The sequence below is a fragment of the Plecotus auritus genome (genome assembly GCF_963455305.1).
Source record: "Plecotus auritus genome assembly, chromosome: 2".
Taxonomy (NCBI): domain Eukaryota; kingdom Metazoa; phylum Chordata; class Mammalia; order Chiroptera; family Vespertilionidae; genus Plecotus; species Plecotus auritus.
This window is the reverse complement of record NC_137771.1, coordinates 206,030,443-206,057,040: the sequence shown is the minus strand read 5'-3', so window position 1 is coordinate 206,057,040 and position 26,598 is coordinate 206,030,443. Positions and strand designations below refer to the sequence as shown.

The following is a 26,598-nucleotide window of genomic DNA, read 5'->3' as shown; positions in this document are numbered from 1 at the left end:
ATATACATTTATTAAGTAAACAATAACATGATATAACAATAACAAAGACATGATATAAAAACAACATTGATAAAATCAATGGCTGATATAAATTGATTAAACTTATTCTAATATCTTCCTGTATACCACATTAAGAGTAAAAACACTTTCAGAGTGCTTGACTAATTTCCCTTGTGATGAAGTATTTACAACTTTAACTTTAATGTCACATGCTCTTTGAACTCAAGAGAAAGCAACATATAACTGACCATGTCCGAAGACGAGTTCAGGTAGGAATATTCCTACTCTGTCTAGAGTTTGTCCTTGTGATTTATTAATAATCATCACAAATGCTGGCATCATGGGAAACTGTCTTCGAATTAATTTAAATGGGAGGCCAGTGGCAGATGGGAACAAATCAATTCTTAGAATCAGAACAACCTCTCTTTCCACAGATCCTGTTAATACTTCAGCTTTGATTATGTTAGGTCGCAATCTTTTGATAATAAATCTAGTACTATTACAAAGACGCCATTTACTATTAAGTTTTCTCATTATCATGATGATTGCACCTACTTTCAATTTTAATTTATGAAATGGCATTCCCGAAGGTGTAATACCATTAAGAAATTCGATGGGAAAATTTTCCTTTTTGGCATCATCCGTTGAATCGATGGAATCATCACTCAATTAGGTGTGAATAATCTCCATCGAGTATATCCAAAATTTCATTTTTTATGAACATGCTCATTTTTTGATATATTTAGATACATTTTTAATATTATCTGTAGATATACTATTTCCAAAGGTAGCTTCAATAATAGATCCATTACAAATCATTTCACGGGGGATTTCAATAATATCCATTCCGAGAGCTTTATATGTATCGCACATGCGTGAGTAAATGTCTATTTTTAAATTGGCAGTGTGCGTCACATGTACCGGCCAGTCGGTCAGTCGGACGTACGTATGGTTAGTCATTTAGCTTTTAATATCCTATACAAGAGGCCCGATGCATGAAATTTGTGCAAGAGTAGGCCTTCCTTCCCCCTTGCTGCCGGCACCAGCTTCCTTCTGGCACCCAGGACCTGGGCTTCCCTCTGGCCGCTGGCCGGTACCCAGAACCCAGGCTTCCTTCCGGCTGCCGGCAGGCACCCAGGACCCAGGCTTCACTTACAGCCCTGGCTTTATCCAGAAGGTCATCTGGAAGGACGTCCGAAAGGACGTATGGTCTAATTAGCATGTTATGCTTTTATTATTATCTATACTAATAAAAGCCTAGGTGGCCCTTGGGCCCTCACACCCCCACGTCATCACAAGATGGCTGCCCCCATGTCATCACAAGATGGTCATCACAAGATGGCCGGCAGGGGAGGGCAGTTGGGGGCCTTCGGACCGGCAGGGCAGGACAGTTGGGGGCAATCGGGCCAGCAGGGGAGCAGTTAGGCATCAATCAGGCCGGCAGGGGAGCAGGTAGGGGGCGATCAGGCTGGCAGGCAGAAGCGGTTTGGGGCAATCAGGCAGGCAGGCAGGTCAGCAGTTAAGAACCAGTGGTCCCTGAGACGTCCCAGATTGAAGAGGGTGCAGGCTGGGCTGAGGGACACCCCCTAGTGCACGAATTTTGTGCTCTGGGCCTCTAGTAGATAGTAAAAGCCTAAAATGCAAATTGACTGAATGGCAGGATGACCGGTCATTATGACGCGCACTGACCACCGGGGGCAGACGCTCAATGCAGGAGCTGCCCCCTGGTGGTCAGTGCGCTCCCACAGGGGGAGTGCCGCTCAGCCAGAAGCTGGGTTCATGGTTAGCAAGTGCAGCGGCAGTCGTGGGAGCCTCTTCCACCTCTGAGGCAGCGCTAAGGAGCAGCGAGCAGGCAGGTGGTAAGGAGCGAGGGGTCTGGACTGCGAGAGGGCGCAGGCCGGGCTGAGGGACCTGCCCTCCAGTGCACCACCCCCAGTGCACGGATTTTGTCACCGGGTCTCTAGTATATAGATAATGCTCTTCATTTACTGAGTGAACCCGTTAGGGCTAAAAGAGGATAGACATTACTACCACTGAAACCCATGTAATTCTCTTCCCGACCAACATATATCCTAAATTCCCAGACCTAGTTCATGTGATCTTTCTATCATCCACATTCTTAAGTTTTGATCATTTGTGCTTGCTTTTTTCATTTTTGCTTAATAGGTCTAGCTAGGGATTTACCAAATTTATTGATATTCTCAGAGGACCAGATTTTGACTTTGTTAAATTTCTTTATTGCTTCCTAGTACATTGATTTTGCTCTCCAATATTTCCTTCCTTCCACCTACTTTGTGTTTACTTTGCTCTTCTTTTTCTAGGTTCTTAAGGTGAAACTTTAGGTAATTGATTTTAGACCTTTCTTCCTTTTAATATCAACATTTATTGAATTCTAATATAATTATGCTGTGGTCAGATAAACATTTTGTGTGATTTTTACTTATGAATTGACCCTTTGGTCATCATGAAGTTTCCATTTTTATTTTGGGTGACACTCTTAGTTTCTGTAGTCTAGTTTATCTCATTTTAATATAGTCACTCCACCCTTCCTGTGTTTACTGTATATATCAATTTTTAGCCATTTATTTTCAACCTATCTGTGTCTGTATATATAAAGAACATGTCTCATAGCCGCATGTAGTTGTGTATAGCTTTTTAATTCATTTGGACAAGCTCTGCTTTTTAATTAAAGTATTTAGTCCATTAATCTTAATGTATTTATTTATATGTTTAGATTTAAGTCTATCATTTTATTATTTGTTTTATGTTTGAGCCTCTGTTTTGAGGGTTGTTGTTTTTTGTTTGTCCTTTCCAGCCTCCTTTTGGATTAATGAATATTTTTAAGAATTCTCTTTTGTTCGTTTTTGGACTTTTAGCTATATACTTACTTGCATTATTTTCCTGAAGTGGTTGCTCTAAAGATTTTGCGTTCTGTCTCATTATTATGCCTTTATTATTTCATTGTATTTGGAGTTACTGTTTCATCATTCAGATGTAGCATAGAAACTTTACTACTGTATAGGTCCATTTACCTGCTTCATACTTTATTTTTTATAGAGGTTGTGTATATTATATCTACCTTCATTATAACCCTTTAGTAGACATTTAGTAAGACATTTTAAATTTTACTTTAAGCATAAATGCATATGTGTTTTTTTGTGTGTGTTTATTATTTTTACCATTTTTAGTGGGCTTCATTCCTTCCTAAATATCAAAGTTTCCATCTATTATCAGCCTGAAGAACTTACTTTAGGATATTTTGTGATACAGATCTATTACTGATGATTATGTTTTACTTTTTCTTACCTCAAAAAATGTCCTAATTTTACTTTTATTTTTGCTGGTTATAAAATTTTGTGTAAAATTTTTATTTTACCACGGTAATAATTTTATACCACTGTCTTCTGATCCCCATTGTTTCCGATGAGAAACCAGCAGTAATTGATATTATTGCTCTTCAAAATGTAATGTGTTTGGGAATTTTTCCCTGACTACTTTTAAGATTTCTCTTTACTTTTTGATTCATCAGTTTGACTATGGTTTTACTAGTCATGGTCTTCATATTTATATTGTAGTTAACTGAACTTCTAGAATATATACAATTGTCTTTCACTAAATTTGGGGAAATTTTGACCACTACTTAAAAATTATGCTTTCTTTCTCACTATTTTCTCTATTTCTGGATTTAAATAAACATGTTTAAATAAATATTAAAAGTATTATCACACAGATTCCAGAGGGTCTGTTTTTCTTTTCTTACTAGCAATTTCTTCTTAGTTCTTCAGATTGGATAATTTCAATTGATTTATTTTTTAAGTGCACAGATTATTTTCTTTGTTGTTACCAATGTGCTTTAAAGCTCATTGAGCATAATTACAATTTCAGATAGTGTATGTTTTTAGTTACAGAACTGCTATGTTTTTTAGCTTTATATTCATTACATGCATGATTATTTTTACTACTTTAAAATCTTTGCTATTTCCAACATCTAGTTCATCTCAGGGTTGGTCTCTATTGACTATTTTCTTGATAATGGATCCAACTTCTAATGTTTTGTCGTATAGCTAGTAATTTTGGATTTAATTCTGGACATGGTGAATGTCATGTTTTGAATACTTTGGATTCTGTTATATTCCTCTGAAGAATACTGATTTTTTTTTCTTCTTTGTTTTAGCAGAAAATTAACTTAGTTAAATAAAATTGAAAAAATCTTGTCTCTAGGGGGGCAGTTGAAATTTTAGTTCAATTTTATTTTATCTTTGGCATTTGGTGTATGCACAATGTAGGGTTCAGCCAGAGACTTGAATAGAGTTTACATACAGAATTTTAGCTACCTCCTCTGACACCTTTCCAAAATTATCCTTTCGTTTTCCTTTTGTGGTGGTTGCCCTGCGCCTTTCTTCTGGTTTTTCAGGCCAGAAGTTTTTTTTGTTGGCGTTATAGCTGTCCTGCATGGCATAGACTCGGGCTTGTGTTCAGAAAAGAAGCTGATAAAATGGGAAATTTTCTCATCGCTGTTTTTGTTTTCCAAGTTTTGGCCCTCTATAGAATATGTCTTCTTTCGGTCACTGTCCAGTACCTCCAGATAGTTGCTTTTTATAGTTATCTGTAAGATCATCAGTCTGGTAGAGGCTTTTTTATCACTACTGTGAGGCAGAACCAGAGGTTTTTTACTTTTTAAAAGGACACCATATATCCTATCAAATATTGTTATTCATTTAATATAAAAAATGGCTAGATTAGAGTAGAGGCATAGTTTTATTGTAACAATTAGAAATAATAAATAAGGTTGACTTTATTTAGAAGCAGAGATTGTAGGCATAGGGAAGACTCTATCCTTGGATACTAGATTAGATACATTTAGATTTGTTATATTATCTGAGGAGACTTGAGTAATCAAGACTTGATTTGAATTTTTAAGACTTTTACTTGCAAACACTTTTTGGCTAAACTTTAATTTCCTATAAAGTTGACAACATATATACCCCTCATGTATAATTTTTTTTTAAATATATTTTATTGATATTTTACAGAGAGGAAGGGAGAGGGATAGAGAGCTAGAAACATCGATGAGAGAGAAACATCGATCAGCTGCCTCCTGCACACCTCCCACCAGGGATGTGCCCGCAACCAATGTACATGCCCTTGACCGGAATCGAACCCGGGACCCTTGAGTCCGCAGGCCGACGCTCTATCCACTGAGCCAAACCGGTTTCGGCCCTCATGTATAATTTTAACTTAGATGCTTATTTCACAGAATTAAACTAAATCCTTTTCTTTCAGATAATTTTAAAGGATATTTTCTTTTCATAATACAAGATATGCACTAAATGTATTTAATAAAATCTATTTTCTGTAGGTCCAGGTCAAGACCTCGTCCACGTTCCCATAGTCGAAGCAGTGAAAGGTCTAGTCACAGAAGAACACGTAGTCGATCTCGGGATAGAGAACGACGTAAAGGCAGAGATAAGGAGAAAAGAGAAAAGGAGAAGGATAAAGGCAAGGACAAGGAATTACACAACATCAAACGTGGGTAAGTTGATATTTCCAAGAACATTAAGCAAATCTTAAGCAGAGTTAACTCAGTGATTCTGTGGCAGTGTTCAAACTAATTTCATTCTTGGAGGTTTTTCTTGGATGGAAAAAAGAGGCGAATACAATAAGAAATGAAGAAGGAGTAAACCAAAATAGTTATCTCAATTTTTTACTGTGTTTTCTGTTCCTATTTTTATTTACTTATATAACAAATCTTAGCACTATCACAAAATAAATAGCACTGTCAAAGCTTAGTATTTCAGTAAAGGAAAATTTGCATAATTCTTTAGAAAAGTTCTACATTCAATTTTACTTATCATAAATATTAATTTAAAATTTGAAGACTACTGAATGACTTACTATTGGTTAGGTCTCTTTCAGTATAGAATGGGGACTTGGTCAATATTAAGGTGTATGTGTGTGTTATAGTGTCTGTGCATACAGGACCCGGAATTTATTTTTTCTGGAATTGATATTATTGAAACAGTTACTCTAGCTCTGTCCATTTGGAGGGTGAAATTCACTCATAACTGTTTATTAAATTAGAAGCTGTTAAAATGAAATAGTAAGTTTGGGTTAATAGCTTAAATTACAGCTTTTTATTTGTTTTACTCAAAACTGACATTGATATCTCTTATTCTATGAAGTAAAACATCTTGGAATTTATCCCCTTTTTCAGTCTTTCAACACCTTACATATATTCACTTTAATACTTCAATAAAAAGTGTTTATTTTTGATGTATCAATCAAATTTTAGTGTTAAGTTGAAGAGCTTACCAGGATCTTGGATATGGTTTTTTTTGAGACCTTGATTCTATGAAGAATTAAGTTTATTAAAGGATATAGAACTCTTCTCTAATCCTTTTCTTTTCCAAGTTGTCTGTTTATTTTTCATTTCTAGATTTACAGTGTTATTATATAAACCTTCCTAGATTGTTGACTTTTAAGTGTTTGTTGAAATAATAAATTTGTAATGGATTTTGGAATAGGATAACATTATGATGTTACTTTCTTTCTCATGATTACCCCACAATCATTATTACAAACTAAGTAGTTGTGATCATGAAAAATTCTGAGTTCTGTTCTTTTCTAATTTTAAATGTTACAGAAGAGGAGATAGTATAGTGTTATATATCTGGCTATGATAATAGGGAAGCTGAGTTAGCCAGAGTTGGTAGAAGGGAATGAGGATCAGAGAGAGTGTGGGGGAAATCTATTGATAAAGGGAGAAACTTGGGAGGATGATAGATTTGAAGAGAGGATGTAGAATAGGTTTCTGAGACTGGAAAATATGGACTAAAAGAATGAATAAATTATGTCAATGAAGGAACTGCCTTGCTTCTTGTTCCTTTTTCCCCCTTTGGTTTATACTTTAGATACTACATGACTATGAGAAATATGACTATGCTTTGTAATACTCATTAAATTTTTGCTTTTTAATCTCACTAACTTTTAATTTTTTAGAGTAATATTTGCACAGTTGTATAAAATTGATATTATATAGAGCATTATTTTGTGAATTTTAAAGGTAAGAAAAATTAGAGCGTGAATAAAACATGGAGGTCAGGTGGTTTCAGGAAAGGTTCTCATATGGTAGGGTCTGGGCCAGATTTACAGGTTAGACTCTTATTTCATTTAGTGTTGAGGTCTTCAAGGGACTCATTCCTGGGTAAAAGGTTCACAAGTCCGTACTGTATTTGTCATTACTTCTTACTCAGCAAAGGGAGTGGACAAAGTCCAAACAAGAGGGGCCAGTTGAAGGGCTCTGGGTACTGACACCAAAAGCTGCGAGTAGCCTGATTCGGTCATCTCTCTGATTTTGGTAGACCGTAGTACAGGGTGGTGCTATGTCAGGGTGCCCTGTCTCCTGATTAGTGCTAAGAACACACAAATTCATACATTTTGGTATATCCTGAAGTCAGGTGTTTTGTTTTTTTTTGCGGGGTGTGTGTGTCAGTGTATACATTTAATATGGTAATATGTATATATGTACAGATACTACCCTCCTTTGTTCCAAAAATGATTTATCTTTTTAAAAAAAGTATGTTTGTTTTCTAAATCTGCGATTTAAACTATTCAGGGTAGAGAATGTGTCTTATACTCTTTTGTATTACTCATAGTACCTAATGTACATGTTAGTTGATAATAAATATTTACAGGCCGTCCTCGGTTTACTTCGGATTCGATGTACGTCATTTCGTGGCTACATCGCCATCTCCCATTTACAGTATTTATAAAAAAAAAGTTCCGTCATTTCGACGTATGTACATATGTGCTTTATATTTTTTATTATTTATTTACCACAAGTAAAGGTCAGGAATTGTTATCTTTCTTTTAATTTTTTTTTACTGTTTCACTTCATTATTGCTGTATGTGCTCCATGTGAGTGACGTAGGTGCTTATGTAGGTGGGTTCCGACTTGCAGCGAAAATGGAGTTTCGTCACGCCGTAGGATCGGATCTCCGACATAACCCGAGGACCTACTGTATTGGTGATTGATCAGATATGCTCATTCATTCATTTGTTCATTTGTTAAGTCAATAGTATTTAAATGCCTTCTATTTGTCAAGTACTGTTAGGGAATAGGGACGTGATGGTAGGGGATTTCATGCAGGTCCATAAATAAGCATATATGGAAGGGAAGATATATAAGTAATTACAGTAACATCATATGAGCTAGGATGCTTTGGTCATAACTAACAAAACCAGGGACAGCAACATTTTTTTCTAGATAGTAAATAATTTAGGTTTTCTAGGCCATATGTGTTTATTGCAACTATTGAACTCTGCCCTTGCAGCACAAAAGCAGCCATGGATAATGCGAAATGAACAGCATGGCTGTGTTCCAGTAAAACCTAAAATAGATAGTTGGCAAGATTTGGCCCAAGGGTTGTAGTTTGTCAACATCTAGTTTAAGCCATAAGTACACTTATTGTTAATATAACAAATAGTTTGGAGATAAGCAGACCCAGGCCCTTTTTATCTTTCCAACAGGCCAGTCTTAGCATATTGGCTTTCATCTTCAGTTGTTTTGTTTTTTTCCTCTCTTTTTTAAAATTTTTTCCTTCTTTGTCTTTTTTTGTTTGTTTGTTTTCCTTTTTATTTCTTCATTTTCAGTTTTGACACATTCCAGTTGAAAGATATTTCTATGATAATTAGGTAAATTGGTTGATCTAGAATAGTCAACATGTCAGGGAGGGGCTCTCAAGAGAAGACGAAGAAAGAGACGGGAAAGAATGTTGCATGCAAAACGAACTTCATATGGAAAGACTTGGAAGCAAGCAAGGTAGGTATTTGAGGAACTGAAGTCTTATAGAGCTTGGTTTAGAGTAGAAGAGAAATAATGATGAGAGATGATTACTGGAATACCTTATAAGTTATGTCAAGGAGTTTAGAGTTAATTCTAAAGGCAATGAGAAGCCAGTGAAGTTTCAAATAGAGTAATGATATAATCATTACTATATGAGGTATGAAAAAAATGCTTTACTTACAGGGGGCATAATAGTAAGCATCTAACATTTATTATTCCCATATTAGCTTTTCAGTAGATGGATACTGTCCTCAGAAATGTACCCATCAAGACTTCTGGAATATTTTGTTCAGACAGTTGAGTTTATACTTTTCTTCCTTTACATAACTTTCTGAAGCTTTTCTGAAGTCTTATAACTTTAGAGAGAGGTAAGAATTTCACCCTGCACATACATATACATAATCTGACAACTGAAGTAGTTCTTTCGGTGGGTATTGGGAGGGGAATATATTTAAATAGAATTTCTTTTTTAAAAATATATTTTTATTGATTTCAGAGAGGAAGGGAGAGGGAAAGAGAGATAGAAACATCAGTCATGAGAGAGAATCATTGATTGGCTGCCTTCTGTACGCCCCCTACTGGGGATGGAGCCCGCAACCTGGACATGTGCCCTGGGCTGGAATCAAACCCGGGACCCTTCAGTCTGCAGGCTGACACTCTGTCCACTGAGCCAAACGGGCTAGAGCAAAATAGAATTTTTTGTACTGAAATGTGACTTCCACTAAATCAATTGACTTTCAATCTTTCTGAGAATATGTATTGAAGCCACTGGGATAGCAGTGAAATTGGGCTTCAAATATAGCCCACAGCCTATAGTTACCTATTTATAAAATCTTTCATTAAAAAGTTGACTATTCACTGCAATTAGATATTAGGTATATCACAACTATTTTAGGTATGTCTTTATAGACTAAAAATGCAGAAAACATACCAATGGAGGCAATATATGCTTTTGTTCATAGGAATTGCTACCTTTGAACATGTAGCTGTTTTGAGTAGCATATCTTTTTAAAGTGTGCTAAGGTGTTTACATCTTGGTAAAGTTAAATTGCAAAAAATTACAGTTTTTGCTCATTTTAAGTCATTCATAACTTTTTTCCTTATAGGACAAGTTATTATTTTTGAGTCTTAATTTATTCTTCTGTTAAATGGGGATAACAATATTTCCAAAGCAATAAGTGTTTAAAGCAGTGTATAAAAGAAGTCCAGTACCATGTAGTAGTCATACTTTATAGATACGTTAGTTATGGCTTTGACCTTGGCAATGTTCCAGTGTCTTCAGTTGTAGAGTTTCATGTAATAAATTCCTGTTGAGGAGGTTTTTCTTACCAAGTGCTTGGCAGAAGATGTTGTGATTTGGGAATGCTGGACCCTTGAGTTTTGACAGTAGTTACATACTCCTGTCATATTTTTCCTTATCTCTTATTTCTTTATGCAGCAGAAAGTCATTTATGCTAATTTACCCCTATTTGCATATAGGTTATAGAGTTCTGTGGTGCAGGGTGTGCTTAGAACTCCTTTTAAGTGTCTGTTTGGATCAAAGCAGGGCTGTGTGATAGCTGTTGTCTGACACCAAGCTGTGTGGTGTTGTTTTCATTAAACATTTATCACACTTCCAATGTGACAGCAGGCAACTTTGTACCAGGATAACATGTTTTCATGCAAAATTTATTAAAAAAGATGAGATTTTGTAGAGATCTTGTTGCCTTTCACCAGTGGCGAAGGGTAAATGTTTGGTTCGAAAGAAGTATACCTTTAACACGTGTCATTGTAACATGCAAAGAAGCTTCCTACTATCAATTTTGTTAAGTTGGTAAACAAATACATCCTTATGTAAGTGTGTGTACTGGATTTTTCTTGCTTTTTAAATTAAAGTTTTTACACTTTCTTTGTGAATTGAATGAATACCATAACAATGGCCCATTATGATGTTGGACCTTTTATATTGCAATGAAATTTACCACCCAATTTCTATTGTACAGGTTTGAGTATTTGTCACTAGATATAGTTTTGCAATAGAAACCATAATTTTCAAAAAGGCAAGGCCGAGAAAGGGAATCTAACATAACAAAAAGAATATTCAGCAAAAGCAGGAGACAAGGTTTCATAAGTTCTCCCCCAGGTCACCACTGTTCTCTTATTTATTGTGTCAGTACATTTTAATTATCCCAGACTTTGCCTGATGGGATTTGATTTGAATTATGCCTGATAGAGACTACATGGCATGAATTGTAGGCTCATTCTTTTTTTTGGCCGGGGGGGGGGGGGGGGGGGGGGGGGGGGGGGCTTGCCTGACTGAGAAAGGCCTTGGAATGAGAGAAGGCATTTTTATTTTCCTTTTTCATTCTATAGAGGCTGAGGAATTACAGTTATATGAATAAGTTAGTGAGAGAATGAAAGTCTCATGCTGTATTTTTCAGTAAGTTTTATAATATGGACTATCAAAAACTTGGTGGGATCCTTTTCAAGAGGTGTTACAAAAATTATGTTGGAATTAACATTTAAGAGTAAAAGGAGAGAAGTGAGTGGTGGGTAAAGGAAAGAACTTTGTCCTAGAAACCATATAGAAGCCTCATAAACCTTCAGATTCTCACTCATTGTGCTTTGGAGGTATTAAAGGATAATTTTTTAAAAAGGTAAAATCATGACTCATAATCTGTATAGATAAAAAGCTAAGTGACCGACATCTGTCCATCTGTCCGGCCAACCGGTACATAAGACGCACACTGGAAATTTAAAAATAAACTTTGACTCGCGCATGTGCGACACATATAAAGCTCTCGCTGGTGCTAATTTGAATGTTGCATTTGGTGGGAAAGTTCTTTTCAGAGGGAATTTTTGTGCCGCATGCTATGCAATTGGCCATAGTACAAGCAAGTTTAAAGTACTGTAGTGTTTGGGGATGTTTCAGACAGTTGTCTCTTAAAACAAATATGAGATTAGAGGATTCTGCTTATAGCGAATGATTAGTAAAACTTGGAGATGGCAAACTTGATAGCAGTTTTCATTTAGGAGTAGATATTATTGAAATCCCCCATGAAATGATTTGTAACAAATCTATTGAAGCTACCTTTGGAAATAGTATATCTATAGATAATATTAAAATATATCTAAACGTGCGATTCTTTGTCCAAAAAATGATCACGTTCATAAATTAAGTGAAGAAAGTTTGGATTTACTCCATGGAGATTTTCACACCTATTTTGAGTGATGATTCCAACTATTCAACGGATGATGCCAAAAAGGAAAATTTTCCCATCAAATTTCTTAATAGTATTACACCTTCGGGAATGCCATTTCATAAATTAAAATTGAAAGTAGGTGCAATCATCATGCTAATGAGAAAACTTAATAGTAAATGGCGTCTTTGTAATGGTACTAGATTTATTATCAAAAGATTGCGACCTAACATAATCGAAGCTGAAGTATTAACAGGATCTGTGGAAAGAGAGGTTGTTCTGATTCCAAGAATTGATTTGTCCCCATCTGCCACTGGCCTCCCATTTAAATTAATTCGAAGACAGTTTCCCATGATGCCAGCATTTGTGATGATTATTAATAAATCACAAGGACAAACTCTAGACAGAGTAGGAATATTCCTACCTGAACCCGTTTTCGGACATGGTCAGTTACATGTTTCTTTCTCTCCAGTTCGAAGAGCGTGGGATGATAAAGTTGTAAAAACTTTGTCACAAGGGAAATTAGTCAAGCACTCTGAAAGTGTTTTTACTCTTAATGTGGTATACAGGAAGATATTAGAATAAGTTTAATCAATTTATATCAGTCATTGTTTTTATCAATGTTGTTTTTTTAAATTTATTGTTCAGATTATTACAGATGTTCCTTTTTTTCCCCCCCATAGCTCCCCTCCACCTGGTCCAACCCACCCCAGGCCCTCGTCCCCCGCACTGTCCTCGTCCATAGTTGTAAGATCTTTGTCCAATCTCTTCCTGCACCCCCACACTCCCTTCCCCCTGAGAATTGTCAGTCCGCTTTCTTTCCATGCCCCTGATTCTATTACATTCACCAGTTTATTCTGTTCATCAGATTTTTTATTCATTTGATTTTTAGATTCACTTGTTGATAGATATGTGTTTGTTGTCACTTTGTTGTTCATATCAATATTGTTTTTATATCATGATTTTGTTGTTTTTATATCATGTTTTTGTTGTTTTCATATCATGTCTTTTGTTACATCATGTTGTTATTGTTTATTAATTAATTTATTATTTTCATATACATTTTACTAATTTTCTTTCATCTCTGACACTTCTATTATAGAGAAATGGTGAATAGCGATATTAAAATATTTCTTCTAATCAATTTCCTTTCAATGTGCACTGGGCCACTAGTATATACATAAACACACTCCAAAGGTATTACTTAACTCATTAATTAATAGTAATTAGTGAGATATTACAAATAGCTCAAAGGAGAATGCAGAGTGGGCACATATGTAGGCCAGCAGGAATATAGGACACAAAATTGCTTAATACATTCAAAGCCGACTTTTTCCACATGGGGAGGGAAATCAGTTACAACTCCACTGGACAAAGTTAATATGCTTATCTATAAAAATAATCACTTGCATTGCTATCAGTTATCTCTAATTTGTGGAATTTAAAAACATCTCAGACAAAGAAAAGTGGCAAGGTTGAGATAACTTAGAAAGGCACTCTGGAGAGGATTCCCAGTAATCTTCTTTGTTCATCTCAATCATTTTGAATTTTTCCCAACAGAGTAAGTTATTATTTTTGAGACTTAAATTTATTCTTTTGTAAAATGGGGATAATGATCACTGACAAAGTATAAATACTAGAAGCAGTGTATAAGTCAGATCTCAATTAATGAGAGTTATTTTGTTTTTTATTAGTAACACCAATTTAATGATTGATTCTTGTGACTACCAGTTTCTCAGCTATCATTCTTTTTTTTCACTTTTGCATCTTTTTAAAGGCGATTCCCTCAGCCTGAAATACTCTTTCTTCTCTACCTCTTCTGCCATTTCCATGTATATTTTGGGGTTCACTTTAGATGTCACTTCATGAAGTATTTCCCACTACTCTCCGGTGTGCCCTGCAGTTTGTGCCCTTGCATGTATATCTAATCTGAATAGAAAACTTTGTAATTTTGTAACTCTAAAATTTTATAATTGTCAGATTATGTGAACCTGCCGGGAGCCAATTCCAGCATGTCATAATTACAAGAGTTTTATCAAAAGGTTGATGGAACTTGGGGGCTCAACAAGGGCTGAGTCACATATGTAATTACCTGTTGGAACGGCTGGAAAGGCACTTCCCCCAAACCTGAATAGGATGATTGTTTACTGCCAGACAGCTCAGAGCCTTTTAATCTACATGTTATTGCCTCCTGTTGGCCAAACACCTGAACACCTGTAGGCTATTCCCCAGTCTGACAATGCTTCTGTACCCTACCCTTTGAAGTGTATTATCTCCACCTTGTCTTAGGACAAATTGTATTAATAAAAAGCAAGGGGTCCTGAGTCAAGGGAAGTCTTTAGCTCCTTTAGCTGAAGCCCCTCTGACCCCCAATGCCTCTCAAAACTATCTTTCGTCTTTGGACTCCTTATTGAATCTACGCACAGCCTTTCTCAGATTGCTGAAACCCTTCGTAATGCTGGGACAAGAACCCCGGCATGAACCTTGTTTGTCTTATTCAAAATTGTATTTACTTGGATCATAACAAGTACTCAAATATTTGTAGAATAAATAAACAAATAAATGATGGTTTTAGAAATTGTTTCTAGGTATTGAAGTCCAGCTTTTAAGCATTTAAAAATGATAAAGCTGAATTTTTGTATTAGGAAAATAACCAACTCTTTTCTACTATTCACGCCTGGTTTAAGTGTGCATGTACACACACATACACCACCTCCATCAGAGTTTCCAGAGTACATTTTTTAAAAGTATGCATAACTTCCATTATCTTTTTTTGTATCTTAAATGTTATCAAACCTGCTACAAATTAATATCATTTAGCATCAGTTGTTTAAAAAAATTAATGTCATTTCTAGGATTTATATTTTAAATACTGATTAAAATTCCAGTCCTCACTGATAACTCTTCACGCCTAGTCTGATTTATTTCAGGATCTTAATTGGTATCACCTACTGTGTTGATTTGGTACATGAGACAGGGCAAATCACTAGACTTAAATATACTGTTCCATAGAGATCTTTTTCTGAAGACCTCAGTGTTTGCCTTCAGTTAGGTTATGTATGACTTTTGTAAGCTAAAGTATCTGTACTATTATTAGAGGAATGCAGAGGGAATAACTTGGGGTGTCAGCCAAGTCTTTTCTTCCTAAACAAACAAGCAGCTTCCCTAAAAGCTAAGTGTTGCTTATAATTACTGATTATAGTTCTAATTTTTACTTAATTGTAAATCACCTTGATTAGCCCAGATGTGAATGATGCTAATCCACATAGAAGCAATCTGTTCAGTTTTTTAAAAAAACAAATCTAGTTTCAGTCAGAGCAAGTCAAGTATCACGTGATCTTACTCATATGTGGAATCTAATGAACAAAATAAACTGATGAACAAAATAGATCCAGTGACATAGAAGCATGAAACAGACTGACAAATCTCAGAGGGAAGGGGGCAGGGGAAAAAGATTAACCAAAGAACTTATATGCATATATGCATAACCAATGGACACAGACAATAATGTGGTGAAGGCCTGGGGCGGGGGTTAGTGTGAGGTAGAGGGGGTCAATGGGGAAAAAAGGAGACATCTGTAATACATTTAACAATCAAGGTAAATTTTAAAAATCTAGTTTCATTTCTTACAGGCTTTCTTCCTAGTCTAGTGATCATTTGTGTGGCATCTTCAAAATAGAACAGATTGGAATAAACCATAATATATGGTTGACATGCTAGACAAATCTTGGTCAGCACAGTGGAGAAGTACAAGCTTAACCTCTTTTGATTAAACAGCAAAGATTGGGAAATAGATATCTACATAATGATTTATTTTTATATCCTAACATGATATTATAGACAGGTTTAAAGTGGCTGGTTTAAATGTTTTTAATATCCTAGTAAATGAAGTATGTATTGCCAGATGATAGGAATATCATATGTTTCTTTGGATAGATGTAGTTATGGGGTACACTTTTCCACTAAAACAGAGTAAGTTGTAATACATTCCATTTGTGTAGGTGTTGTTAACATATCTTAGATTTCAATGCATTGAAAGTATATAATAAAAGAAAAACTCCAGATGGTGTCATTGGGGTTAATGCTTTTCATTTTAGTGCTAAGGATATTGTCCGTGGGCTCTGAGATTGCATATAACTACAGGAAGATTGGGCTGAATTTCAGTTAGAGATTGCACCTTGTGGGTATAAGCACAAAACATTCTCTAAATGCTGTTACATATGTGATGATCACTAACACTGCAGGTGCAGTTAGGGAACTGCAACAATGAATGCTGCTGTTTTAATTCTTTCTGAACTCCTAGAGGAGGTTTTGAAATGGCTGCCTTTGGCCCCTATGGATATGCCAGCCGGTGACAGGCCACCTGGAAGTAGATCATGAAAATCAATTAGGTTGTCATGTTGAAGTCTTAGCTTCTTTTTCAAAAGTAAGAAAGATAAAGGAAGCATTCCACATTAGAAAAAGAGAATAGTCGATATTGAATTTTAAAAAAATAATGTGTATTTGTAATAAGCCAGAGGTAAAACATATATTGTGACTACTTAGAAATTAAATCCACCCAAGAAGAATGATGAAAGACAAGAGTACAAGAAAAATATGTTATCATTCAAAGCTGTCCAGACAAAGAAGAGTAGTATTTTTGTAAATACACACACAGAATTGCTCAAATTGTAAGTATTTATTAAGTTATTTACTCTTTAAAAGAAGATTTTTCAGTTTCATTAAAAAATCAGTAGTATTTGATCCAGTAAATTTGAAGCTGCAAAGCTAATTTGAAAAATTGTCAAGGCTTAAACTAAATCCTAAGGAGTTATACTGCTATTATATCACAAGATGTGTGTTTCTGAAACTGACAAAACAGTCTGTTTAAAATATTTACCATTGATACTGTTTTTAGAAATTTTCATATACTCTCTTTCTATTTTAGTTTTTTCTTTAAGTCAGGTTTATTGAGATATAAATTATATGCAGTAAAATTCACTTCTTAGATATATAATTCTGGGGGTTTTGACAAACTATTGTCATTCTCATCACGATCAAAATATATAAAGTATTTCTGTCACCCTAAAAGATTTCCTCATATTCTGTGTGCAATCCCCTTCCCCCACTGCCAGCCCTTGTCCAACTGAAAAGTTTTACCTTTACTCAATATCATATAAATGTATTCATGCAGTATATAGCCTTTTATATATTGCTTCTTTCACTTAGCATGATGCTTTTGAGATAAATTAGGCTGTTCATGTATCAGTTTGTTCCTTTATATTGTTTTTTTAAAAATATATTTTTATTGATTTTTTTGAACATTTCCTAAAGGTGCTTTAATCCATACTTTATATCAATCTTTTCTTGTTTTTTTAAATAAATCTTTATTGTTGAAAGTATTACATATTTCCCTTTTTCCCCCCATTGCCCTCCCTCCCCCCAAAACTTCACCACCCATTATCTGTGTCCTTGGGTTATGCATATACACATATGAGTTCATTGGTTGATCCCCCTCCACCCTCCCCTGCCTTCCTTCTGAGGTTTGAAAGTCTGTTTGATGTTTCTATGTCTCTCAGTCTATTTTTGTTCATCAGTTTATATTGGTCATTAGATTCCACATATGAGTGACATCATGTGGTACTTATCTTTCTCTGACTGTCTTATTTCGCTTAGCATAATGCTCTCTAGGTTCATCCATGTTGTTGCAAATGGTAAGAGTTCTTTCTTTTTTACAGCTACATAGTATTCCATGGTATAGATGTACCATAGTTTTTTAATCCACTCATCTGCTGATGAGCACTTAGGCTATTTCCAACTCTTAGCTATTGTTAATTGTGCTGCTATTAACATAGGGGTTCATATATTCTTTCTGATGGGTGTTTCTGAGTTCTTGGGATATATTCCTAGAAGTGGGATCACTGAAGTGAGAGGGTTAGAGAGATAGAGTCATGGATGAGATAGGAAGTAATTGATTGGCTGCTTCCTGCCTGGCCACCACTGGGATTCGAGCTCGTACCCAGACATGTGCCCTGATCGAGAATCAAACGGTGACCTCTTGGTTCCTGGGTTGGTGCTCAACCTCTGAGTCGCACCAGCCTGGCAATTCCTTTATATTAAGTAGTGTTCCATTATTCTCCATTTACCAGTTTAAGAGTTAGACAGTAAAGTTTTTTATTCTATACTATAGAAGAGTTTGTGTAATTTTTGTGTTATTTCTTCCTTAAATGTTTGGTACAATTTATAAATGAAGCCACTTAATGTAAAGATTATTTTGTGGATTTAATTTTTTAATAGTTAATTTTTCTGATGATAAGGACCTACCAGATTTCTATTTCTTTTTGTGTCAGTTTTGGTAAGTTGTATCCCCCCCTCCCCCCCCCGGAATTTGTTCATTTCCTCTAAAATATTCAATTTTTGGACATAAAAATTTTTATAAGATCCTATCAAGGATTTCTGTATATATTATTAATTATGTGGTGATAGTGCTTTTCCCAACCTAATAGCAATTGTTTGTGCTTTCTCTCTTTTTTCTTAATTTTAGTGGATATTTATAAATTTTATTAGTTTTTACAACCAACCAACCTTTGGCTTTGTTGATTCTTTATATGTGTTTTTTTCTTTTTCATTAATTTTTATTCTTCTAAATCTTATATTTTCTCCTTTTAATTTCTTTAAGTTTAATTTTCTACCACCTTGAGAAGGATGGTTAGTTCACTTATTTTGAGTTTTTCTTCTTTTCTAATCTATTTATCTAAGGTTATGAACTTTCCTCTAACCATAGCTTTAGGTATATCCCATAAATTTGGTATAGAATATTTCCATTATAATTTAGTTCAAAGTATTTTCTAATTTCCATTGCACCATTTCCTTTAACTTATGAATTATTTAGAAGAGTATTCCTTAGTTTCTAAATATATAAGCATTTTCTAATTATCTTTGTTATGTTTAATTTTAAGTTAGCATAGAGTAAAAGTTGACCTTTTTTGAATGGGTAGTTATATGAATTTTAATAGATGTATAGATTCATGTAGCTATTGCAACAATCAAGGCATAGAACAGACTCATCACTCCCAAAAACTCCTTGTGTTCCCCCTTTGAATGTATATTCTCTGGCCATTCCTAGCACCTGGCAACCAATGGTATGTTTTTGGCACTAAATTTTTAAAGGTTTATCTTTTTGAAAATGTTATATGAATGAATCATATAGCATGTACCTTTCAGACTGATTCTTTCTCAGCATAGTGCACTTGAGATTTGTTCAAGTTGCAGCAAGCTCAACAGTTCATTTCACTTTTTGCTGAGTAATATTTCTTTGTATTGGTGTGCCACTGTTTATTCTTGTACTTCTTGAAGGACATTTGGTGATTATGAATAGATCTTCTGTACATTCATGTACAAGGCTTTCCGTGAACATAAGTTTTTCTTTCAGTACATAACTAGATGAGAGATTGATGTAAAATATGATGAATGGACATCTTTATAGAAAACTTGTATGTACTCACAGGGTTACTTGATTATAAATTGGTAATGAGTATTGTATCCTTTTCCCTGAAAAAAATCCATGATGTGTTATTGTAATAGATATATAGTGGATACTACATTAGACTGGTATACTGGGATTCTAGTCCTGGCTCTTGTCTACTAACTTGCGTGTTACTGTAGGCTGGTCACTTAACATCTCTGGGTTCATATTCTTTACCTGTGAAATGAGAGGGATGTAGTAAATGGCCTCTGAATTCTTTTTTTTTTTTTTAATGGCAGAAGATTAGCTCACCAGTTTTTAATGAAGAATAGTATAATATTCTGGGATTGAAGAGAAGGAAGAGGTTTTAGGATAACTTGTAAATTATTAGGTTCCTCACATTAAATTAATTACCCTAATATGTAGTGTCTACCTTTTACATAATCAAGGACATGGGTGACTGAATATAGCCTAGGTATTACCACCTAACAGATGATCTCCCTCCCTTCTGTCACCTATTCATTATTGAGTACTTATTGTGCCAAGTATTGAGCTGGGTCTTGGAGAGATCATGGTGATCAATAGCAGTTATGGTGCCTGACTCTTTGGAACTTATGGTATAGTTGCGGGGAGGGGATAACAAGTGGCAATTTTGAAATTACATAGATAAATATAAAATTGTAATAGTGATAAATATCAAGAATAAGGATGCACAATGCTTTAAAACAGCATATAATGGTGGGAGGGGCATTTGACTTAGAACAGTCAGGCAAATTTTCCTGAAGAAAGAAGAATGAACAGGAATTAGTGAGGAAAGGAAGAACATTACAGGCAGATGAAACAATATCATCAACCATTAACAAAGGTCCCTAGATGGGAGGGAGACTGATATAAGCAGTGACTGAAAGATTGTCAGAGTAGCAAGGATGAAGAGGAGGGGGAGCACAGTATGAGATGGGGCCAGAGAAGCAGATAGGGGCTAGATCTGCAGGATTTTGGTCTCTATCTTAAGAGTAACAGGGTGCCTTTGAAGTGTTATAATCTGATGGGTGTCGTGATCAGATTAGTGTTTTGAAAAGATCACTCCAGCTGCAGTGTGGAAAACAGATTGCAGAGGATAAGGGTGGATACAGAGAAACCAGATAAGTAGCACAGTAATAGTTTGGACCAGGGGGTTTGGCTTTGGAGATACAGAAGTTGAAGAATTTGAGACATATTTATGTCTTTAATGATGGATTTGAAGTTGAAGAATTTGAGACATATTTATGTGTTTAATGATGGATTTGATTTGGTAAAAAAAAAAGAAAGTTGAAGATATTAAAGATAATCTGTAGTTTTATTGTTTGTATCATTGGACTGATAGTGATACTTTTTTTACTGACTAAGGGTTTTACTAGAAGAGACTATGGTATGAGGGAAAATATCATAACTTTTCTTTGGACTATCGTGTTTGAGAAGCCTTTGGAACACTCAAGAGGAGATATAAAGTAGCCAGAGAATATATAGGTGTAGGACTCGGAGAGTTCTGGCCTGGGGTGTTGGATTTTCAGTTCCTTTTTATCTTTAACTCTTTAGTATTTTGCTTGGATTTTGATAACTACAGAGATCTATGAAGTGGAGGCTGTAGTGACCAAAGCAATATTTCCCATATGGCAATATTAAATCACAAAAAAAAAGATTAAATCACAATGACTGCTGGGTATGACCCATGGGCCATAGTAGAGATAAATAAATTATACCGTCGATTACCTTGGATGCTGTTAAAATGTGTCTGGCACTATTATAGTTATTGGGGATTGCAAAGATGAATAAGATATGGTTTTGGATCTCAAGAAACTTCCGTCTAGTTTTTTGAGATCTTCATAAATCAAACATATAAATAGATGATAGCAATGTAGCATGAGTGCTGTGGTAGAGAGATGCCCACTATACTAGGGGAGCATAGCAGAAGGACACTTAACCCAAAATGCGTCAGTCAGGGAAGATTTTCTAAAGGTGTTGATAGTTAATCTGGAAAAACATGGAAGAGGAAGTAGGAAGGAGATTGAAAAACAAAAGGATTGAGGCAAGAAGGATCATAAAAGTGTTGGGGAAACCACTTTTATTATTTTTTGGGTGTGTGTGTGTGAAATTACTATTTTATTGTCAGACAGAAAATGCAGAAGGTGCCTCTGGAACATTAAGCTTTCTTGGTTCTTTTTTTTCTTATTGTTCTATTCCTTTCCTTTCCTCTTTCTCCCCTCCCATACTCTTTTCTCTCCTTTTCTGAATAGGTAATATTTAGTTCAAAATTGAACATTACATAAAGATAAAGAGTCTCTTTTCACCTTGTTCCCCATTCACCTAGTTACTGTCCCTCACTTCCTCCAAATCCAGGTAATCATACTTATTTTAAATTAGCCCTAGCTGGTTTGGCTCAGTGGGTAGAGCCTCGGCCAGTAGACCAAAGGGTCCTGGTTCGATTCCCGTCAAAGGCACATACCTTGGTTGCAGGCTTCTCCCCGACCCGGGTTCTGGTTGGGGCTTGTGCAAAGCAACCAATCGATGTGTTTCTCTCACATCCATGTTTCTGTCTTTCCTTCTCTCTTCCATTCTCCCTAAAAATCAATGGGAAAAAATATCCTCGGGTAAGAATTAAAAAAAATATATTTTAAATTAGAGAAGCAACAATAAGGAGAATGGATTGAAGACTGAGAAGCCATTTAGGAGTCTTATGTTAAGTAATGTTGAGAGAGCAATAATGAAGCTTTAGTTAGTGGAGAAGGAAAGAATGTTATCCAGTTGGATCTTGATCTTTACTTGGGCTCAGAAACAAACCAGTTATTTAATACTAAACAATAGTAGAGACACTGAGGGTTGAGTTTAGATGAGCTGTGTGAATGAATGGTGGGTAGAAGGAAGAGTGTAAATCAATGAGCCTTATTCTTGAAATGAAGTAAAGAAGCTAACAGTGGTTAATAACTCATCCACCAGAGTCTTCTAGACCTAATTTTAATTCCAACTCTTTCATTTACTAGCTATGTGATTTTGGGCAAGCTACTTAATCTCTCCAAGCCTTGGTTTCTTTATTTATAAAATGGCCAGGGTAAACATAATTACCTCCTGGAATTGAGTGATGAGTGGAGGAGATAATGCATAAGGAGAGCTTTGTATCCAGGATTCACCTAGAAAGGTGAATCATAGATTGGGAAGTTTGATCCTTTGAAGTGAGTGTGGGTGGGGAACTAGTATGAGAAGGTGGTTACTTCAAGGTGGAAAAGAACATGAACTACTTATACATAGTTGCTTTGATAATCTGCCAATAGTTGATTTGGAAATGCAAGTGAGTTCTTTGGGGCTCAGTCTATCCATGCTGTAATAGTAAGTTGAACTAAATGTTAAGGTCCTTCCAACTCTGTTCTTCTGATGCCATACCTAGTTATCTTTGAACTCTCAAACCATATATATTATCTATGTTACAGATTTCAGAATAAAAACTACAGTTCTTTCAGATGCTATTAATTTCTTAATTTGGATTTATTATATGGCAACACCTAGAGTTTTACCTCTATTATACATTTAACTTTGTTTTTTCTGTGGTTTCTTCCTTAAATAATTTTGTTTAGATCATAAAAGATACTTTTTTTCTTTTTTTCTTTTTTTTTCAATAACCACCTTGTAAAAAGACTATTGTTTGCCTTGGCCCTTTTAATCTGTCCATGAGGAATTCAAGCCGAATGATAGGGAGCTGTGAAAATCCAGTTAGTGTGAGCTGTAATCTTTTTTGCTAGCTTTAAATAGTAAGAGTACCATGCAGACACCCTGCAGATAACTGAATCAAAACATTCAGTAATCACCTAAACATGGATTCTGCCTTTGCTCTTATGGAACTACAGTAGAAATCACTAATGACCATTTACTTTCAGAAAAAACATTTTGTCATGGTATCAAATAAAATCAGGGTTAGATATTAAAAGCTATATTTCACTGGTAGGCAACCCGGTGTTTGTGAAAAGCATTGATTTATGAAAATTTGATATTTTTCAGCATTTATAATATCCTCTGACTATTATAGAGTCAGGAAAACATCTTTACAGAAAGAGAATATTTATAAGCCTCTAATCTTTCAGTCATCTACTTCAGATATCACTAAGGGAAAACAAGGAACTGTTAAGATAATCAGGCTTTTGAACTGCAATAAAAGATAGGAAGAAAGTATGCTGCCTCTTTTTTTTTTCTTATAAAAGAAACTGGTCTCACTAATGCAGTTTATTGAATTTAGGTAGCAAAATATTCTTTAATAACTTTGTGAAGTCATGGTCTATTTTCTAGGTTTATAGGTTGCTTTTTTTAAGCTAAAATATGGATCTCTCATCCATTGGATTCTGCATTGGAGTGGTGAGAAACACAGTGTGCAGTATGCTGATGCCGCTGCCTAATTTCATTAGCTTTCCATTTTCAAATACTGATGTTGATAATATTTGGGTGAAGTTTATAAAATAAAATAGGCTATTTGTTGAAACCAGTATTCAAGTGTTGCTGGTTTGATTCCTGCTATGTTAGGAGTTCATAAGTCATTAGTAATCTTGAATGTTTAGTGCATTGCTCTGAACAGCAAACTTGAACTCCTTTGTTTTGAGAGATTCATAGGGCCTAATCTAGAACCAAGGTTTCACAAAGTAGATGCCTTTCCATGCTTACCGCTGTACCTCGGGCAGTTTTACAGAGCTCAACGTTCTAGTCCTTCAAAATAGGGAGTCCCACTTTTCACAAAAAATATAGATTCTGAAGACTGTGGGTGCCAGTCCACATTCTCAATACTTAGTTTTTCTGAAAACTTTTTATTATAGAAATATATTGAAATATAAAAAAGTACAAGTTGGTATAAGGAGCCCAATTTATACATCTTTCGCTTTGCAATACATTGTTTTAGATTTGCTGTGTATAAGTAGTTTTGAAAGACTTATTACTATACTAGAGGCCTGGTGCATGAAAATCATGCACTGGGCGAGGGGGATGTCCCTCAACCTGGCCTGCACCCTCTTGCAGTCCGGGACCCCTCACTCCTTACCACTCGGCTCACTGCTCCTTAGCGCTTCCGCAGAAGCAGGAGAGGCTCCCACCACCACCGCTGCTCTTGCCAGCTGTGAGTCCAGGGCAGCTCCTGCACTGAGGTCTTTCCTGAGCACCCTGCCCCCTGGTGCACATCATAGCAAGCAGTTGTTCCGCTGTTGGATCGATTTGCATATTAGGGTTTTATTATATAGGATTGCTTACTGTCTCTATGGAAGTTCTAAAAAGTCATTGCTGTTTTAGTGGACTGATAAATTTGGTTGTGCATTTAGATGAATAGTAGATAGTATTTAGAGGAATGTTCTAAATTCAACATCTTAAGAATAGTTATAATCTCATTTACATACAGTGTACTAAGTACATTGATTGTATAAAACATTCTGACAACAGATATTTGTGGGTGAATATCTGGCATTTGCTAATAATGATAACATTACTTACCAGTCATATAGCCTCCATCTTCTCTCTTGAAACCATCTTTGCCTCTGTCCTTTCTAAGCCACCTACTCTGATAGTCACATCTTAGATAGTTAACAAGCTTGTCATCATCACCGGCTTTACCCCCAAATAAATCTTCTTAGCATACATACACTTATAGACCAAGAGAAAAAACACATTTCCACATATTTTTAAAATATTAAGTTCAAAATATAATAATAGTTATTTATTTTCTTCATTCTTTTTTAAAAAATTGATTTCGGAGAAGGTGCAGAGGGGAGAGGGAGGGAAGGAGGGAGGGAGAGAGGGATAGAGAGAGAGAGAGAGAGATGTGAGAAAGATAAATCAATTGGTTGCCTCCTGTACAGTCCAGACTGAGGACTGAACCAGCAACCCAAGTATGTGTCCTGACTGGGAATCAAACCCACACCTGTTGGTGCACAGGATAGCGCTCCAACCAACTGAAGAGCCACATCAGAAAGGGCTCTTCTTTCTTTTATCGCCACTGATATCTGAATGGAGTGATATCTCCACTGATGCAGACCAAGCCACCATGATTTTCTACTGGAAGGTGCAGCTTAGCTTCACAATTGGTCTTCTTACTTTTTCACTCTTCCCTCCACCCCCAACTGTTATCCACACAGCAGCCAAAGGGACCACTTAAAAATGGAAGTCATGTTATGTCACCGCTCTGCTAAAGCCCTTTAGTGACTCATTGAATTCTTTGTCTTAAAATCAAAGTCAAATAGGCTCATGTACTCCAGCTTATCTCCTAACACTCATCATGTTCTAGCCACACTGTTCCTTCCATCCTCTATATCTCTGCAGTTGCTGTTGCCCCTGTCTGGAATGCCTCCTCCAGGATTTTTTAAAATATGGCTTCTCATTCTCATTATTTAGATCCTTACTTCAAGTGTAATCTTTTAAAAGAGGTCTTTCCTGAGCACCCAATCTAAATTAGCTTTCTTTCCACCCCATTACTCTGTACCCGGTTTATATGCTTCAGAGTGCCTATACTGTGTAATCTTGTTAGTACTCCCGCCAGAATATAAGCTTCAAAAGGGCAGGGTCCTTGTTCACTGCTGTGTTCTCAGCACTTTCAACAGTACTTCACACATAAAAGGTGCTTTAGTAAGATTTATGCATAAATGAGTTAAATAAGTATATATGTTATTTGAATTTAAAGCTTAGGTTTCTTCAATGTTTATGAATAACTTTCATTTTTAATATAATTTTTAATTAAAATTTTATAGGTATGTGCTTTGTAAAATTTTTTAGTAATTTTAGAATATATTAAGTGAAAACTACTCTGCTTTACAGTCCTTTTATCTTGTTCCTCAGAATTAGCCACTGTTAATATTTACATGCACAATTTATTTATAGCATTATATAATGCATTACATTAATGAGATTATGATGTACAGACTTCTGCAAATTGATTTTTATAGTAATGGTAGCTCTTGAGTACTAAGGCCTGATGCTTTAAGTTTTGAATCACAAAATTTCTGTTTTAAAGAGTAGATGGTTAAAATCCATATTCTAAAACTAAAACTTTTCTCATTTCTTTTGTATAAATACGGTGAATTTTAAAGTTTAGAAGGAAATTATCAAGACTACTGTAGTAGTACAGGTAACATATA

The 26,598-nt window shown here is 35.4% G+C and overlaps 1 protein-coding gene across 4 annotated transcripts in view; it reads left to right on the top strand.

The window, feature by feature from the left end:
• The window catches only part of RSRC1 (arginine and serine rich coiled-coil 1), a 364,908-nt gene that overhangs the window by 111,724 nt on the left and 226,586 nt on the right, over positions 1-26,598 (top strand). For all 4 annotated transcript variants that reach the window (XM_080656474.1, XM_080656477.1, XM_080656475.1 and 1 more), the window contains exon 4: positions 5,360-5,533. In XM_080656474.1, the coding sequence (XP_080512600.1) occupies positions 5,360-5,533 (174 nt within the window). The remainder of the gene's footprint in view (positions 1-5,359; positions 5,534-26,598) is intronic.